Source organism: Balaenoptera physalus (assembly GCF_965194825.1).
Source record: "Balaenoptera physalus genome assembly, chromosome: Y".
Lineage (NCBI taxonomy): Eukaryota > Metazoa > Chordata > Mammalia > Artiodactyla > Balaenopteridae > Balaenoptera > Balaenoptera physalus.
In genome coordinates, this window is record NC_138904.1 from 15,743,882 (window position 1) to 15,763,999 (window position 20,118).

General features: G+C 43.0%; 1 protein-coding gene across 5 annotated transcripts; it reads right to left on the bottom strand.

Moving 5' to 3' along the window:
• Window positions 1-1,556: 1,556 nt before the first annotated feature.
• On the bottom strand, window positions 1,557-6,328 carry LOC309653357 (testis-specific Y-encoded protein 10-like). Of its 5 annotated transcripts, none has more exons than XR_014259124.1 (7): window positions 5,552-6,328; window positions 4,867-4,965; window positions 4,637-4,748; window positions 4,440-4,539; window positions 4,210-4,279; window positions 3,356-3,548; window positions 1,557-2,025 (listed from the first exon to the last, which is right to left on the bottom strand). XR_014259124.1 is itself a non-coding variant. In XM_082447963.1 (6 exons), exons 1-6 carry the CDS (start codon window positions 5,885-5,887, stop codon window positions 3,505-3,507), a joined length of 807 nt encoding a protein of 268 aa, XP_082304089.1. In that variant the 5' UTR covers window positions 5,888-6,327; the 3' UTR covers window positions 3,323-3,504. The 5 variants fall into 5 exon arrangements, 1 of the variants encoding a protein (XP_082304089.1); XR_014259126.1 differs by having other exon boundaries at window positions 4,394-4,539; window positions 5,552-6,327; XR_014259127.1 differs by having other exon boundaries at window positions 4,394-4,539; window positions 4,867-4,944; window positions 5,552-6,326.
• Window positions 6,329-20,118: the final 13,790 nt, after the last annotated feature.

Genomic DNA, 20,118 nt, shown 5'->3' on the forward strand with positions numbered 1-20,118 from the left:
ACAAGTATTTCAAGAAATCATGCCCCTCACACTCCTCAGATATGGCAAAACTCATGAATCTACACATCAAACTTTCCTTTCCTCATACCTCTCTCTTCCTGAAGCCCTCACATTCCTTCAGCACCACCTGATCCTCTGGGTGAGGTGCTCGGTCCACGATCTTCTATTCGGTATGCTCGTATTTTGTTCATGCACCCCCTCTCACTGGGTCAGAGGAGGTCACCGAGGACAAGGATTCTCTAACAACTTTTCTCTTCACAGAAGGACTAGCCCCAATTCCTATCGTCTGGGTGATGCTTTATTAAAAATCATGAAGAAATTGTGCCTACATAAGGTCGCTTTAATGACCAACGCAAGAATAAAATGGGGAGGAATAAGAGTCAATTTCCTTCACTCCTGCACTAGTGTTTACAAAACACTAACAAGTCAACCCCAAACGTTCTCCTCCTGGAAGATTCCCTGACCAATGCATTCCCTCAATGTCCTCGTCACCCTCTGGGGGCCATAATTAATATTCTCACCTCCACCAAGATATTCTTGTCCGTCGGTGATTTGCCATAAGTGCATGCCTATTCCTCTGTTTCCAAAATGCGTGTCACTGCTAACTCTACCTGCAATAAAGCATTTCTTGTTGCTCACAAAGATAATGGAAGTCACAAAAAAGTCCCAGTTCAAGGTGGTGGAAGCATTTGATGCAGGAATGGAGGAAAGGGTCGAACGCAGGCACAGACCAACTCAGAGACACAAACTTTAACAAATAAGTAAGTGAGTAACAGCAACCCAGAGCATGTGTATCAAAAGAGGGACATGAAAAGACTGAGACAGCTACAGCAATAGAGGTGTGCATATGGGCACAGGCACGGGTGGAAGATCAGAGAGATGAAGGCATGGGCAAAGCCAGAGGAAGGAGCACCAACTCACGCTCAGGGTGAGAGATCATGGGCAAACACAACACAGACACACAATCTTCATTTTAAACAGAGGAAAACATGAACATGTCCAGAGACCAGGAAACACCAATGCGGCTCAGAGTGATTGAGCCAGAATGCTCATAGATTGATCAGTAATCTGCTGGGCCTCACATGCCCTGAAATTCAATGGAAGAAAACCTTAGGCAACATGTGCAACTGTGCATTCAATCTACTCGCACCTAGATATTAGGTCCCACGTGAAAGCCCTTAAGAGACCGGGTCACACCTACGTCTAAGCTCTGTAGCCCAGGAGGAAACTCAGTAAGCTATAGCCTCTGGGGCACACATCATGCCAAGTCTCCAGAGAATGACAATCAAGTCAACCGTCCACTGTTTACAGTTCCGCTACCTGTTCCATGAACGTCTGCCCCGCTTCACTCCAGGACACGTCAGACCTAAGCATAGCCTTGGTACCTAAGCACTGGCAGGAGATATTAGGAGTTGGGGGACCCTGTCCCAACCTTTTCTTTGGTGTTTAAGTCCTTTGCAAGACCTTACCAAATGTTCTGAATGTGGATAAATACCCTGGAGTCCTTAGAACAAGCCCCGTCTGAGGTCCCCTAAGACCACGCACCAATATGCTGTCCCACTCCCACTGCAGGGTTATTAGAGCATAGTTTATTTTTACCAGCACCAGGAAAGACAGGGACCAGCATGCGGCAGCCCCAGGGGTTCCTTGAGGTTTACAGTTCAAGAAGCTGAGAAGACCTGTTTCCACAGTGTCTGTGGCGTGGCTGTGGGGACAGCAGCTGGCAGAGGCCAAGCCTTGCCTTCTAGACCTTCGGATGTCTCCACTGTAGAAGGGGCATAGCTGGGGTGTAGATGTTCAAATACAAAACCTGACACTGAGCAGGCGATCTAACTCAGTGCACTTTGAAGGGGACATCCGTGGCTCCATGAACTTTGATTGTCAACCCCTCGTCCTGGAAAGAGCTGGGGCTTTTGGGAGAAGGCTCTTCTACCAAAAGTTGTGGAGTGAGAGCTCAACATGTGGGACGGAAATGGTACTGTCAATACGCCACCCTCAGGGACGCCTGTGTTGGAGCCGCTGTATCTGGGAAGAGAGAAGAACACTGGGGGGACAAACACTGAACATTCCCTGCTCCGCCTGTGGCAGAGTCTGTCCTTTGCCTGGTCCAGAGACACACGTGCTTCTGGGAAGCAGCCAGCCACTTGGCAAGCAGCACCCGAAGCGCTCACCACTTCCTGGGTGAGCTCGGTATGCTCTAGGTCTTCCCATTGGCCTCAGGGGCACAGAGAGCTGGCAAGGCCCCAGAAGAAGGACAGCGCCTTTGTGGTTGAAACACAGTGTGTCCAGCCGTTCAGCGAGGACGGGACACCGCTACCAGAGCGTTCATGAGAAAACTGTTTACTTTTTGGGGACTTGGTCTCAAGCGGGCCTTGGGCAAAGGGCTTAAGCCTGTCTGAAAATAGGGATATTAACCACTGTGCCGTCACGGGACAGAGAGCACACAGCTGGGTGGCCTGGCACTTGCCTGTTTAACATCCCCAACTCCCCACTCCCCTCACCTCGCACCTCTCCCCGTGTGCCCTTTGTACCCAAACTGAGTCCCCCGGAAAAAAGAACAGAGTTCACGTGAGCTCACTCAGATGTGAGGGAATCTGTTTTGGTTTGCTTATCCGCTTCCCGGCAAAGTTACCTTTTCCCCTGGTCACCTTTGCCAGAGCACACTAACACCCTCACTGCCTTCCCACCCGTGTCTCTCTCACCTCCCCACATGCCCTCCATATACCTTATACCCCCATGTCCTAAGATGTTGTCTGGAACCCTAGCCCTGAGAGGCTAATTGTCTCAGCAAAAGACCCTGTGTTCATATACGCTAGAAGGGCATGTGGTCCAACAGTGAATTAAATGTTAAGGCTTTCTCCCATTGTATCCCATTAGAGTGCCTGATGATATGCAACAGGGATATGCAATCAGCATGCCCCCACAATTTCACATACACTAGAAGGGCATCTGGTCCAACAGTGAATTAAATGTTAAGGCTTCCTCCCATTGTATCCCATTAAAGTGTCTGACGATATGCAACAGGGAGGTTACATGGAGGACCACTATCCAACAAAATTAACTTCCAGCATTTCAACCTCAGGCCCTAGCTCACCAGCCCCTTTCCTTGAACTTCCACATTTCCCTTGGAAAAATGGCAGGCCCCAGTTAACCAGCCCTTCTCTTATTTCTCCTTCCTCCCCAACCCCCATCCCACAGGAAGAACTGCATCCTCTGATGCAATCCCAAAGTATGACTTCCCCCCGCCTCTACAGCTCTCCATGGACTGGTAACTCCCAGGCAGCAAACTGAGAAGCCTACCTGCGCCTGATGTATCTACCCTGAGCCCCTGCACAAACGCCACACAAACACATACAACTGATGCTGCTTATTTATCTTCTGGTTTTATTCCAGGTTTACTGGTGTCTCCCTCTCTGTACGTTTCACCACCAGACCTCTCTTCATTTCTTCGTGTGCAGGACAACCATGTTGACCGTTCGCCTTCATCTGAAGCAGCTTCTTAGGTCAAGGGTGATGCTCCATCACACGCATCTCAACATCGGGAGTTCCTTTGGAAACACACACAGACACACACATAATAACCCATCCTCCCTGAACAACGCTAAAGACCGCTTTAACTTTTTAAGGCCCTGCCCAGGAGACAGAGTCACATTCCCTGTGATCTCTTACATTTCCTCCAACCACATATTAGAAACGATTCTTCATCATCTATGCAAAATGGCCACTGTTCTCACCATAGCCGTGGGAGGTGAAGGAGATGCATGAGAAAATTAAAAGGTGACTGTGATGATCAAAACAGAAAAAAATGACGGGACAGCGGGGCTTAAGGCTTTGCCCAAAGGGGACTCACAGACCTCTGTGGAAAGGGGGTGGTGGGGGGAACCTGAGGCAAGCCCAAATTTAAGGGGGCGGTACAGGAGGCCTGAGGGTGGGGTTGACGGCCATGGAATGACAGTTCAGAGACGTGCACCTTTGAATCTCAGTGACTTTGACGCTCATGCTGCTTCACTTGCCTAAAGCTTCCCTAGTCAGCACCAGTTCTGCACTGCAGTTTTCCAGATGTGCTGTCTCACCCTGATGCCCTCACGCCCTGGTGTCACTGTATGCCTCTGAGCCTCAACTTCTCCATGAGTGAAATAAATGACCCAGCTGACTCGTTTCAGCGCCCAGCCCCTGGGCCCCTCACCTACCTGTCCTCCTCTCACTTACCTGTCCCGGTGGTGCCTTCCTCCCTGGGGTAGTAGCGCAGGGGATTGGGCCACAGGTCCTCGCTGATGATCTGGTAGGGGAAAGGGGCCCGGTCGGGACAGGCCAGGCCAGGCCAGGCCCACACCCCTCCCCACGAGCAGCCAAACAACATCGCCATTGCTGAGGAGGCCCAGAGGCACCCCACCTCAGCAATCCTGCTAGATCCTGCAAAGCTGTGGTCAGAGAACCACCTGAAGAAGTCATGGCTGCTGCTGTGGTGCCTGCGGCTATACGCCTCACTTTTAAAATGCCGGTGCCACTGAATTGGAGTGGAATGAGCTGCCATGTATCCTGTGGGAAAAGGAGCATGGGAGAAGGGCCTAAATCATGTTTCAAGTTCACCTCACCCCATCTGCCCTCCCCCACAGTCCAGGGAGCTGTCTCTTGCCAGTGACGTTAATGAGATACTCCTTAACAACCACTTCATTCTGGAAATAGCGGTTGTTCCCGAAAAACAACACGATCTTGCAGCAATCACTGGGAAAGCTGAGTTTCTGCACCTGATGGGACAAAGTGGAGGAGGAGGGTGAAATCTGTCTCCAGTAGACCTGCTCTTTCCTGCTTTCCGGGATAAATCATTTCCCCTCTCCTCCCCAGCCTCAGCCTCCCCAGCCTGACCTTCAAGTTGGTCATGTAGCTAAGCATGTCTTTATCTAGGTCACTCATCGTGGCTGACATCTGGGGGTGGTTCACAAACTGCTTTACGTCAAGGAGCCTCTAGATGCCGGAGGTAAAAGGCCTACGAGCACAGAGCGAGCCTAGAGAGCAGCCTAGGAGTGTCTGATCTCAACTCCCCACTAGTATGTAGTCCTATTCTTTCAATACAGACTGCATGAAGGCACAATGAGCCCCTCGGGGTGTGCATATCTGTGCACGAAAACAGGGAGCCTCCGTTTCTGAGAGGGAGGCCCTGACCTCCATCTGGACAGAACAAGCTTATATCTGCACAGCAAACACTCCTGGCTCTAACTAGGATGAGCATTCATAACTCCCCACTCTCACCCCCATTTCCCTTGATGGTTATTCCAAGGAGAACCTGTGCACAAGACAACTCTTTTGTCTCAAGAGGCCCTGGTACTAATGACAATACCTTTTTGGACCTCTGCAACTAAAGCCCTAGTCTTGCTTCCTGCTATGCAGAAAATCAGCATGCCCCCACAATTTCAGGATCACATTTCCATGAGTGTGCCCACAATGCAAAATCCAATGGATACATTTTGGTACCCAAACGGCCCTCTATGTTAGGTACCTCTTGCTGTAGCCCAGCCACCCCGTGGTCTCTCAACTACAAAATTAAGGATACAACTTTGACCCAGAAGCCAGGGATGCTCTGGATGATGGTGCTTCTGTGTTCTAGATAGGTCTTCCGCCTCCCAAGTATTCTGAGATTGAGACGAGCGCAGGCTCGGCTGCATTGCCTATTCAGAGGCTCCAGCTCTAACTGCACGGCCTCCAGCGCCTCCAGCGGGGACGGGGCGCTCTGCGGGGACGGCCCTGGCTCTTCCTGACCCTCCTCCTGGGGCTTCTCCTCCGGCTCTTCCACCAGCATCTGCTCCTCCTGCTGTTCCTGCTCCTCCTCCTCCATCACCACCTCCATCTCTTCCATGATGTCCTCCACAGGCAGCCAAAACACCTGCATGATCCGCGCCAACTCTCCCTACAACCGGGCCGCGCCTTGCGGCACCACCTCCCCGCTGAAGATGGCGGCCTCCTCGCCGCACCCATCAGCTAGTGCCGGCACCCTACCCACCTCCCGCACCACACCTGGGGACCCGCGGGCCCCTGCTTCCTGAGGATCCCCTCCCACACCTAGGATGACCCCGGGTCCCTGGGCAGTGCCGCCTTCCCCGGGCCCCGCCTTACTGCCCATGTGGATCTGGCTCTGAGCTGGGGCAGCGGCGACGGTGTGGCAGTTGGAAGCTCAGCACGTGGGCGGCAGAGAACGCAGCACCAGCGACCGCAGTCACGCTTCGCTGCAGACTGAATCGTTCCCTGGAGCCTCTGCGGTGAAGAGGTCTGAAACGCATGCGCAGGACCTTTGGCCACCAGGCACGCGTGACCAGGCGGCGGGAAGGAGCTGCAAGCCACGCCCAGGCTGCTCGTCCCCATCACGACCAATCAGGGCGAGGACAGTGGGCGTCACCCTCGGCTGCCTCGCGAGGACAGTGGGCGTCACCCTCGGCTGCCTCGCCCCTCGCCTTGTGGAAACAGGCCAGCCTCCAGCATTGCCGGGTCTCCCAAAAAAAAAACTGTACAAGGAAATGCATGGTGGCCAAGGTTGCTGGATCGTTTTCTTCCAGGGGACAGAGAGCCCGAAGCTCTGCGGCATGAGAGGCGAGTGTCCGGCAAACCCAGCTCTTTGCTAGACTTGAATTCCTTTGTTCAAGTGCAGGAAAGCCATGGAGTGAAGAGCTCCGTCTGAGTGTCTGTCTGTCTCCTCTCGGCCTTTGTGTGTGTGTGTGTGTGTGTGTGTGTGTGTGTGTGTGTGTGTGTGTGTGTGTGTGTGTCTGCGTTCTTGTTTCTATATGTATCTGGTCCCTCCCTCCGTGGCCCACTCTCCTGGGATCCCTGTCCCCTCTGGAGACTTAAACTCTCAGAGAAGTTCATATGTTGGTTTAATTAATACAGACTCTAAATGTCTTTAGAGTTATCAACACCATGTATAATACTTTTATTGCACTTAGGTTAACTAAAAGTCAGTAACCTCATCTAGTCTGTTACAAAATTTGTCAACAACAAAAAATGGTATTTTGATATTTTCATATGTAATAAAATAGAAATAAATGGGATTACAGCTTTTAGGTAAACTCTTTGAGAATAATTTTGTGTTATGGTATGTTACTTAAAAATAGTTTCTCCGAACCTTTCTGGTAACTTGAATCTAGAGGTTTTCTACCTTAAGTTAAATGATGAGAATTCAGTGAATATCCATATAATTTCCAAAATAAAATACTGAAATATTAAATGCCTAGCAAGTCAGCTTACCTACTTTTGCCTTATTAGAGAAAAGCTAAAGATGCTTGACGTTATTGGACACGTCTTATACCACACTGAGGAAAGAAACTACACTGTGAGACGATATATGTTTCTAGAGGTGGTTATTGAATATACTCATAAGTTTGCCAGTGAGGAAATGCTGATATGACACATGGTTACCGATTACTTCTTGGTTTTATCTAGACATTGGAGTTTTAATGGTTAAGAATTTTAATTAATATATGTAATTGGATCTGCTAGAAAATAATAAGGGAAATATATACCTGCTTCTGATAACAGACTGTAAATTTTCTTTACTGTTAAGTAATCCATTTTAAATATCTGTGTTTACCTTTGAAATTTTTCACTGCCACTTTGGTTGAGTAAATAGCTATTGTTTCATAGCAACTTACCATCCTACTTAAGTGTTGTCCCTGCCCTAAAGTTCGTTTGTAAAAGAAGTACATGAATGATGTATTTCTGCAAAATGAGAAACTGAGAAATGATAAACTGTGAAGGAACAATCCTTGGTTATATTAGTATGTACGATCTCTATTTAAAAAGATGGTGACACAGGGAACGTATTCACTGAAAGGGAAATTTAAGCTGAGATGACGAAATACAGGAAACAACTAGGAGTAGGATGGGCATAGAGTGCAGGTAGTTTCCACTCAGACATACATTACCTGTAAATGCCTCATGACAGAACAGAGCATAATTTAAATGCTTTGATAGGAAAGGTATATACAATAATATATAATCTAATGAAAGGAGATAGTTGTAAAGTAGAATATATATGATATGTTTCTCCTTAGTATGAATGTACCCTTGGTTTGGGTGTATAATCATTAACAAATATCCTTGGCTATATATACTTCTCTATCTCCACTGCAAGTAATAAAAACCAAAAATTGTCTGAAAAGTACTATCTGGCTCTTCTGGGGCAGACACTGTGGAAACATAATAATTAAATAACCACTTAACCCATTACTCAGAATTCATTATTACCAGTCTTGAGTACTCAGCATATATTGAAGATATTGGGGAAATAAATTTATCAAATCTTCCTCTATGGTTAGTATCCCAGCAGCCATACACATTTTAGAGATATTAGTAGTTCCTAGGATTTTTTAAAGCCTACAAGTCATTAGGAGAAGAAACTGAAAGAGGTCTTCTTATCTAGAATCACAGGGGCAGGCAGAAGACCTGCCATACAGTAAGATGTTCCTGTCAAATGTGAGATAAGCAATGCAGTACTGGTTCTACAAATCTAATACTGAAATACAGTTACCTAAAAATCATAATACAGAAAATGTTAGCTTCCTTTTGCTGTTGTACGACAAACTTAGTGGCTTAAAACAACACAAACTATCTTATACTTATGGAGGCCAGTCTGAAAGAGTTCTTAGGGAGCTACAGTTATGGTTTCAGCAGTTGCTTCCGGAGGCTCCGGAGAGAATGTTTGTCTTCCTTGCCTTCAGCTTCTAGAAGATGTCTGCATTCCTCAGCTCATGGCTGCATCACTCCACCCTTTGTTTTGCTTTTCGTATCACCTTCTTTGATTCCCTCTTCCTTTTGTAACAACCCTGAGATGACTTTAGGTCCCCTTGGATAACCCAGGATAAATGCCCATCTCAAGGTCTTTAACCTAATCAAATTGGCAAAGATTCTTTTACCATGTTAGGTATCATATCCATTCTCATGTTCTAGGGATTAGAATGTAAACATCTCTAGGTGCTATTACTCTGCCTGCCACAGGACGGATAGAGATGAAACTTCTGAATCAGTTAGTATAAAGACAAAAAGGAAAATCCAAAATATGCATTTTTAAGTAGGATTTTTTTCCTCACAGATTCTTTCCTATGAAAGATCCCTAAACACTATTTTGTCCGGGAGATGAAGGCTATCCAGGGTACAATAGGGAAATACGATTTCTTAAAAGTCGTGTTAGAAAGATCTGTGGTTTTAATGCTTTGCATTGGTAGTTTCTTAATCTTATATTACCCATTATTATTGAGCACTTGAGAAAACTATGGAAAGTGTTCCTGTAAACAGCAGCTGATCAGTTGATGGTGATCAGTTAGTATTTATTGGGACACTTTCCATCGTCTAGATAGGTAACAGCCGTATGCATTATACAAAAGCTGATCTTTAAATCCGGCAAAGTTATAATTGTTCCCTAATTTAGGGGGTTTATGGTTTCTACCTAATATGTAGGCCAACCAGCAGCTTCCAAGCAAGTCTACTGGAAGGGACAAGTTCAGTACATATAGGGGGAAATCAAACAATTTTTATTATTTCAATAATTATTGTTTAATATTTTAATCCTGTAGTTGGCAGGAAAGAAACACTAGAGAGGAAAAACAATTGACGTTAAATCTCAGACGGTGTCTGAGAAAATGTGACAGAGGTTTGGATATCACTCATTCATGAACAAAATTAAATCTGGCTGTTAAGCAGTAGAGCCAGAAGGTCTGTTTCATGCCATAAATGTGTTTTTCAGTGACTGCAATGCAATTAAAGGACTGCGAGGTTAAGATTACTGCAATTGCTACAGCAGGCAAGTAGCTGGATATGAGCAGAGTAATGGAAGAGGGGTCAGGTGGTAGGAAAGCAAGCACCTTGTAAACAGCAGGGGTCCATGGGCAGACAAAGAAAAACAGGAACCTCCCGACTGACAGGAAACTGCACATTTTGGGTGGTAAGTGTCCTGAAGGCAGACAAAGAAAGATGAGAAAGGCAGGAATCTCCTGCTTCCAGACGTAACCTGTTGCTCTCCCTATGATAAAATAAGCCTTGCAGACAAGAAGCACGCACCACGCACTGAGGCCATGACACTTCTGATGAAGCTAAATAAGGACAAAAAATCCCTTCTGGAGCTGGAAAGAAACAGGGAATACGGCCCCCAAACTCCTGCTTCCCCAATGAGTATGCCACCCCTTCATTTGTATGCCCCTCATAACTGACTTGCCAGTGGAACCCAGGGCAGCAGCTCCTCACCTATCTGCCTGCTCTCCCTCTGAGAGCGTATTCTTGCTTAAATAAATCCTCACTTTACTTCCTTAACCTCGCTGTCTCATGGCCAAACTCTTTGCATGAGCAAGAACCTTAAATTCACTGGGGACACAATGAGTGTTTACACACGAGGAAGAAAGGAACAAATACATTTCTCTTAAAAACTAGTGGAGAAATACATATTTTCTGTTAATAGGAAAGACTGGGTTACATAAGCAGCCATGAAATTGAGAAATGTTTTAAAAGTAAATCCAAAGATAGCTTTTAACAATTTTGCAGCAAATACAACTCAAAGTTTAATTCCTCAGGATGGAGGAAGAAAAAAAAGGATACAGATCAAATGACAAAACTTCTCTTTAAAGGATGGACTATGTAGAAAATTGCAGAGAAATCTAAAAACTATTTTTAATAAAATATCACTTGAATAAATGAACTTTAAAACCAAAAGGACACCTATTCATCAATTATAATTCACCCAAGATTATAATTGTAAAAAGTATCATTCAAAATCTAAACATTAGAAATTACCTTAGGAATGCAGCTAAGAAATGATGTAATAAGGGCCTTTCCAGACAATCTGTCAGGTATTAAAGGTCTGAATATAAGGAAAGATGGGTGGGAAAGCTCAAGACATTAAAGTCCCCTAATTCAGCTATGAATCTAAAGTAATGTCAGTCAAAACTCCAGAAATAACTAAGATAAAAATGAACAGTAAACAAATTACTTGCATTAATGTGAAATTCTTAAATTATTTCTAACAATCATATAATGTAATGTGGTATTTGGCACTGTAAGAATGAATAGAATAGGTAGCCTAGAAAAAGACATGTGCATATTTACAAATTAACTTTCATGGTATAAATCAGTGGAAAAATTGGTCTCAAAGAAATGAAAGTGTCTATCTTATAACACAGTAAGAGAAAAGGAAATTACAGATCTAGGTGTAAAAAGCCAAACTCTAAAGTAACACTTTTAGACAAAATATACAACTTTTTAATTTCAAGATAAACATTAATTCTTAAACGAATTCTTAAAATTCTTAAGTCCACAGGGACGTCCCTGGTGGCCCACTGGCTAAGACTCTGCGATGCCAATGGAGCGGGCCCGGATTCAATCCCTAGTCAGGGAACTAGATCCCGCATGCTGCAACTATTATGAGTTCGACTGCCCCACAACTAGAATATCCCGCATGCCACAACTAGAGATCTCACACACTGCGATGAAGATCCCGTGTGCCGCAACTAAAAGATCCTGCGTGCCACAACTAAAAGTTCCTGTGTGCCACAACTAAAGATCCTGCATGCTGAAACTAAAGATCTCCCACGCTGCAACGAAGATCCCGCATGCCACAACTAAGACCCAGAACAGCTAAAAAAAAAATTTTTTTAAAGTAAACTATTGTCTAAAAATGTTGACAAGACATAAAACGGTAATTAAACTGCAAGTGAGAAAGGTTTTCTCTAACACCTATAAAAACACAAAACTACCAAAGAAAAACAAGATAAGCAGTGTACGAGATAATCCCTTTAAGCAAATAAATTTTCACGAACATCGTTCAATCTCTGGCTAAATCATAGGTGATTTCAAATTCACTGTATATGAAACACAGACTAAACACAAATTATGTCCTACTATGTATCCAGAGTGTTGAGTGTCAGCTCCATTAGAAGATACACATCATGAGGTAAGATCTCATTCACTGCCTTTATGTTTAGCATATGGAATAAAGCCTAGAATACTGACTGCTGAATCAAGGAACAGAAGAAAATTTCCTTGTGTAGGTTTTTCAGTGTAGTTTCTGAAGGCAACTTGATATGCTTTAACATTACAAACCAGTTTCAATGACTCGAGTCAACAGAAAAACATTTAATTCTTACAAATTTTTTCAACAGGAAATTTTACATTTGGGGGTTAAATGTCATTTTTCAAAACAAGCCAACTAAGGTAAACCACACACAGGACTAATTTTAAAATTATTTATCTCCCTGTATTACTCTCATATGTAAAACATACAGAAAACTTTAAAAGTTAATATCCTTCACAGCACTCATTTAAATTTAAATAAACTTATAGTTGGCATTTACTTTTTATTCTCTGTACTGCAAATTTGTTATGTTCCTACAAAAACTTTTAACAGGACAGGCCTTAGCACTGTTTACGATTTTCAGCATTTACTTTAACATGTTCAAATACAGAATTCTTGTTCCAAGGTTGAGGAGAAATTTTATCTTCTAGGTTACTCCTTTCATCTTCTTACAAATATTATCACTATAATAAACAGAATATCTTGTCAAGAATCTTTTTGTTGGAGTTCAAAATTCCTAGGGGCAAGGTATCATAGATGCTATTTCCTGTGCACCTGTTGTTACAGTACAAATAATGCTAGGAAGTTTATATTCTTCTCATTCAACCCTCACAATTCTACAGGATAGGTGAATGAAAACATGTCTCTGTAAGTTAGCTTACAGTGAGGAACTCACCAAAATACCAAAGTTGGCAACTGCTCCTCTGAAATATACTTTCATCCTACTTCTGGTTTCTCAATCAACTAATCTTTCCTGTTCTTATTGGGAAACCCCAAAACCACGACTTGCTTTACTGTTCTGGAACCAAACCCACAATATCCCTGTACTTTTAAGATCACCCAACTGTTAAACATTTAAGAGTTTTATGGGTTTTTCATGAACATGTACTCAGGAAAAGGAATCGGTTCAGTTTTGGGTTCGAGACTTGGTTTGCTTTACCCTTCCTTTTAAGGATTTGATTCATCAATCTGATATGTTAGATACTAAAAGCAAACCTTTGATGTCCACTAGGATTTTATGCAATACGGTACTTTAAGGCCAGCCAAGAAAAATTAAACATAAAATTCTGTGTTCATTTGGACATCCTCGCTCCCTTCCTAATGTCTGCATTACACATTAGCCAGAGTTCCTCAAAGACAGAGTGCCTTCCTGATCATAAAGGTCAATTATTTTTACTTTCCTCTGACACTTACGGTGTAACTTCTTAAAAAGAATGCTGTTCTTTCCCAGCTCTGTACTGGGATCATGTTGACTTGCTGCTCACTTTGTACCTGCTTACCCAGACTACGTATCCCTGGTGATCTTCATGTAAAATATCTGTATGTCACTTTGATGTGAATACTGTCCTTTCTCTTCAAAATGTATGTAACTATGCCTTTGACTTCTAACAGGTGGAACAGTCCTCAGAACTTTCTGAGTCTGTCTCCTGAGTTATAATCCTCAGTTTGGCTCAAATAATACTCTCCTTCCCCTTAACTTCATTTTTGCTGTTCCTTTAAAAGGAAATTGCAGATTTCTGTACTAGTTTTGCAGACTCCAATTTGGCTTAAAGTTTTTACACTCAAGTTTCTTCCCAAATTTAAAGCATTACTAATTAAATGTCACCTGAAGTCACTGACAAAAGACCCTTAACCCTCCAGATAACGCTATACTTATGAGTATATTACTAAACCCTTTGTGTTACATCAAGTACGCCAAAATAAAGTTAAAATCAGTATTACTTAAAACGTTTCCCAGTGTTTTAAAATCCAGGGGTACTAACTTTCACTAAGATATATAATCAGACAACTTAACTGGTTCCATTTACATTTAAGTGGAAAATTGGTTTTATTACCATTATTCCCACGTTGGTCATCAGCCACTTGAATATGGATCAGAAAATAGATACTTAACCTCAACATTTCTTAAACTCTTTACAGTCACATGTCTAAATTTTCCTTTCATTTATATGGTGTCCATGAGGTGATCTCCTGATTTGAGCCTGGGTCCTATGGGACCTGAGTCTAGATACTTTGGGGTAATGTTGGTGGATATTTGGGGTCATGCTAGGGAATCTGGATTCCATTATGTAGGACTTGGATCCCTGGGGTGGGTCTGGGCCTCTTGAGTGGATGTCTGGGTGTGTGTGAGTTGAATATGGGAACCCCAGAGGAGAGTTTGGGTGCTTGACATGATTCTGTGTTCCCTGAGTTGAGTCTGTTTCCCCTGACCTGAGTGAGGTTCCTTGAGGATGGTTCAGTCCCATTAGGTAGGTTGTGGGCCCCCTGTATTTTACCCTGAGTTGGGGCTTAGACCCCTATGGTGTACTTTGAGTTCCCAGGTATATTGCCTGGGGTGCTTGAGGTGAGTCTGAATTCATGAAGTGGATATTATTGCCCTTAAAGAGGTTTGGGTATCTGAGGTGATTCTAGGCTACCTGGAGCCTGTAACACAAGCTTGAAGGCACTGGGATATTGTCTGGGAGTGACTGAGCCGAGTCTGAACAGGATGATGTGATGTATACCAAAGGTCTTCTGAGTTTGGCCTGGCGTCCCTGAAGTTTGTTTGAGTCTCATTGAAGTGGGTTTGGGTCTCTTTCAAAGAGGCTCTGTGTACCCTAGGATAATGCTTTTGATGCCCATTGTGAATCTGTATAATCTGATTTGGGTCTTGGGTGGGTCTGTACTCTCCTAAATTGGATCGTGGGCCTTTTCATTTTGATCTTCAACTCAATGAGTTGAATCGGAGACCACCTGGTATGTTGTATGTAGTCTGATGAACTAAATCTGGATCCCTTAAAGAAGGCTGGGTTACCTGTTGATGTCACAGACCTCCTGAGTTTTATATGGAGATGACTGAAGAGAATTGGTAATCTAAATGTGGAAGTGTGGCACCCTGTGGTAGATGTGGGTCTTCTTGTGAGGGAATGAGACCCCGTAAGTGTTTAGTGTGGATGCCTGAGCTAAGTCTAGATGACCTAAGGTATTTCATTGGTCTCCTGAGTTGAGTCATGGGTGTGTGTCTTTGTCCTCCTGAGGCACCTTTGGGACCTTTTCCAGTTATCTTTGTGCATCTGAGGGTGGTATCTATGGATGCTATATCTGAGTCTTCATATCCAGTATTTTGGCTTGGTTCTCTTGACATAAGTATGGACTTCCAGAAATTAATCTGGGCTGTATGATGTTGGTCAATGCTTATTTCTAGGTAGGTGTGGGCCTCTCTGAGCTGTATCTGTGTCTTGGCTTCCTGTGCTGAGTGTGGGTCCATGAAGTAGGTTTGTGGTCTCTAACTTGGGCACAGTATCTAGTGCTGAGTGTGTGGTCATTAAGTTATTATTTGCAGATTCCTGAGTTGAGTCTGTGTAGCTTTAGGTGGGTCTGGTATCGCTGTTACACGTCTCAGGCTTCTCATTTGAAACAACTCAGTCATCCTGATTTGTGTCTAGCACCGCGTGCCTACTGTCTGGGTTCCCCTGAAATGAGTCTGGATCCTTCAACCGAGTCTTGTCTTTTGAATTGAGTCTAGTTCCCATGAGAAGACTTTGGAGTTCTTCTGTGCTGATTGTAGAACTACACTAATGGTTTTTTTCCCCAGAGGGATGACAGCTAATTCTGGATTTCCTGTGCTGTGTCTGTGTTTCCTTAGGTGGGTTTGAGATCCCACAGTGTGGTCTTGACCTCTATATTTTGGATCTGGAATTCATGAGTTGTGCCTCCAGATTCAAGTGTACTGTCTGTGGTCCCCTGACCTAACTCTCTTATGTGGGTTTCCTTATGTGGGTTGTGGTCTTTTTTCCCCACTTCCTTCTTTTATTGGGAAGCATATATCTGGATACACCTGGGATGCCTGACTTGGGTCCCTTGATGGTTATGGAGTCTTATGTGGTGGATCTGTTGTCTCCTAAGCTTAGTGTAAGTAACTGAAGACATCTGGGTTCTATAGTACTGTTGTGGGTTCCCAGGACTGTGTGTGGGCCTGCCTGAGTGGTATGTTTGTATGTACTCTGAAACAAGTCTTGGACCTGTAGGTGGATCTGAGTGTTCTTTTGAGTATCTGAGGACACTGCTGTTGTCTGGAGATGCCTGAGCTTAACCTAACTCATTCCTGTGAATTAGGTTTAGGATCCCTGAGGTGTATGTATGGCAATGAATATGGGTCACCTGAGATTATTCTGTGATACCCCCTGACGCATTTGGTTTCTCTGAAGTGTGTCTGGGTCTCCAGAGCTGAGCCAAGTTACTTTGAAATTGATCTGCAGTCTGCTGAGGTGGTTCTGGCAATTCTGAGGTGGATTGGGACTATTCAAACTGAATCTGCCTCTCTAGCTTGGGTCTGGGATTTCCAGAGGTGAGTCTGAATGCTCTGAGTTGACTTTGGATCAACTGAGGTGTTTCTAGGCTTTTAATATGTTGTCTGTGGAATTCTGTGTCATTGAGATGGATTAGGACTGGCCAGTATCAGTTTGGGGTCCCTGAGGTGTGTCTGGGATCCTCTGGAGTATTTTCTGGGGATGTATGTACTAAGTTTGGTGCCCATGAACTGACGTCAGCTTTTCTAATCAGAGTCTGGGTCCTGTGGACAGAGCCTGCGTTGAATTTGGGTCTGTTTGAGGTGAGTCTGTGTTAGTCATATATGTCTGAGGCCTCCTGGGGTGGGTCTGGGGACCTCATAGATTGATATCTGGGAGTGTGTGAATTGAATCTTGATCCCTTGATGTAATCTGGGGTCTCTAGAGGTGTGTTAGGTTACTTGAGAAACTTCTGGTTTCCTTGAGTTGAATCTGTGTCCTCCAAACTGAGTTTTGGTATCCTGAGGATGGCTTGATTCCTTTAAGTAGGTTGCGAGCCCCATATCTTTTACCCTGTGAACTTGCAGTATGTTTCTGTTTTCCAGGTCTGTTGCTGAGGAATGCCTAAACTGAGTCTGGATTCCTGAAGTTAGTCTTCTTTGCTCTGAAGTAGATCTGGATCTGAGGTACTTCTTGTGGATTTCGAGCCACTTGATTATGGGTCACTTGAAATAGATTTGGTTTCTCCTAGTTGGGTCCGATGTCTGCAGAACTGGGCCAGTGTACCTTGAAGTGGGTTTGAAGTTCCCCTACATGTCATAACATAAATATATGTAATATAAATAATAAAATATTTATGTGTATAATTATATATAAAATTGTGTAATTATCTGTAAAACATATATTTTTATATAAACCTTATGATAACCATAAAGCAAACACCTACAGTAGATACACAAAAGATAAAGAATGGAATCAGAGCATACTACTACAGAAAATCAGCAATTTACAAAGGAAAGCAGCAAGAGAGGAAGAAAGGAACAGTGAAACTACAACACAGCCAGAAAATAGTAGGACAGCATTGGTAAGTGTTTACCTATCAGTAGTTAATCTAAATGTAAATGGATTGGATTATCTAGCGAAAAGACATAGAGTGGCTGGATGGATAATAAAACAACCAACTACATGCTGCCTACAGGAGACTCACTTTACCTGTAAGGACATACATAGGCGCAAAGTGAAGGTATAGAAAAAGATATTCAATGGAAACCAAATGAAAGTAGGGTAGCTATAATTATATCAAACAAAATCAACTTTAGCCAAAACATTAATGAGACGAAGATGATCGTACTTTAGCCCAGCGGTCCCCAGCCTTTTTGGCAGCAGGGACTGGTTTCATGGAAGACAATTTTTCCATGGACTGGGAAAAATTGGGGGTGTTGGGGGGGGATGGTGCTGGCTGTAATGCGAGCGATGGGGAGCAATGGGGAGTGGCAGACGAAGCTTAACTCCCTCACCTGCCGCTCACCTTCTGCTGTGCAGCCCAGTTCCTAACAGTACTGGTCCGTGGCCCAGGGGTTGGGGACCCCTGCCTTAGACCACCTAAATATATCAAGGAAGCACTAACAGATCTGAAGGGAGAAAAACACATATTACAGTGATAGTAGGGGACTCCAGTACCTCATTTTCAACAGTAATAGATGATCCAGGCAGAAATTCAACAGCGAAACATTGGATTTGAACTATACCTCAAACAAATGGACCTAACAGACATTTTTCAGAACATTCCATCCAACAACAGCAGAATACACATTCTTCTCCAGCGCACACAGAACATCCTCCAGGACAGACCATGTGATGGGTCACAAAACAAGTTTTAACAAATGTAAGAAGATTAATATCATACCAAGAATCTTTTCTGACCATAATGGTATGAAACTAGAAATCAATAACAGAAGAAAAGTTCAAAAATTCACAAACGTGGAAATTAAGCAACACATTTCTGAACAAACAGTGAGTCATAGAAGAAATTTAAATATCTTGAAACAAATGAAAATGGAAACATATATCAAAACCAGTGGGGTACTGAAAAAGCGGTTCTAAGAGGCAAGTTTATTGCAATAAATGCCAACATTATGAAAAAAGAAAGATCTCAAACAAACACCTCAAGGAAATAAGTACAAATTAAGACCAAATTTTCTAAAAAAGGAAGGATATAACAAAGAGTAGAAATAACTGAAATAGAGACCAGAAAAAAAAGGAAAAGATCAAAGAAACTAACAGGTAGATTTTCAAAACGATAAACAAAATTGAGAGGCCTTTAGCTGGGCTAACTAGGAATAAAACAGAAAAGACTCAAATAAAATCGGAAAAGAGAAAACATTACAATTGATACCACAGAAATAGAAAGATCCTAAGAGACTAATGTGAACAATTTTATGACAATAAATTGATAAATTCTGAAAACATACAACCCACCAAGGCTGAATAATGAAGAAGTAGAATATCCGAACAGACGAATAACAAGCAAGGAGATTGAATCAGTAATCAAAAGCCTCCTAACGCAAAAAAGCCCAGGACCGTATGGTTTCACTGATAAATTCTACTAGATATTTAAAGAATGAATGCCAGTCCTTTTCAAACTCATTCAAGAAACTGAAGAACAAGAAGTACTCCTAAACTCATCTCATGAGGCTACTACTCTGATACCAAAGCCAGATAAGGACACTACAAGAAAAAGAATACTATATAGACCCATATCCCTGATGAAGATAGATGCAAAATTTCTCAAAATATTACCAAATGGAATTCAATAGCTCATTAAAAGGATCATTCACCATGATCAGGTGGAAGTTATCCCTGGGATGCAAGGATGGTTCAAAACTTACAAATCAGGAAGTATGACACACCGCATTGTTAATGAAAGATAAAAATAATGTAATCATCTCAATAGATGGAGAAAAAGCACCTGACAAAATATGATGTCTTCTCATGATAAACATACCTGAATTCTCTTAGTTTTTGCTTGTCTGTAAAATTTTTAATTTCTCCATCGAATCTGAATGAGATCCTTGCTGGGTAGAGTAATCTTGTTTGTATGTTTTTCTCCTCATCACTTTAAATATGTTCTGCCACTCCCTTCTGGTTTGCAGAGTTTCTGCTGAAAGACAAGCTGTTAACTTTATGGGGTTTCTCTTGTGTGTTATTTGTTGTTTTTCCCTTACTGCTCTTAATATTTTTTCTTTGTATTTAATTTTTGATAGTTTGATTAATACGTGTCTTGGCGTGTTTCTCCCTCGATTTATCTTTATGGGAGTCTCCGTGCTTCCTGGACTTTCTTAACTCTTTCCTTTCCCATCTTAGCGAAGTTTTCAACTATCATCTCTTCAAATATTTTCTCAGTCCCTTTCTTTTTTTCTTCTTCTGGGACCCCTATAATTCAAAGGTTGGTGTGTTTAGTGTTGTCTCAGTGTTCTCTGCGACTGTGCTCAATTCTTTTCATCCTTTTTTCTTTATTCTGCTCTTCAGTATTTATTTCCACTGTTTTATCTTCCAGGTCACATATCCGTTCTTCTGCCTCAGTTATTCTGCTATTGATCCCTTTTAGAGAATTTTTAATTTCATATATTGTATTGTTCATCACTGTTTGTTTGCTCTTTTGTTCTTCTAGGTCCTTGTGAAACGTTTCTTATATTTTCTCTATCCTATTTCCAAGAGTTTGGATCATCTTTACTCTCATTATTCTGAAATCTTTTTTGTGTAGACTGCTTATTTCTTCTTCATTTGTTAGGTCTGGTGGGTTTTTGC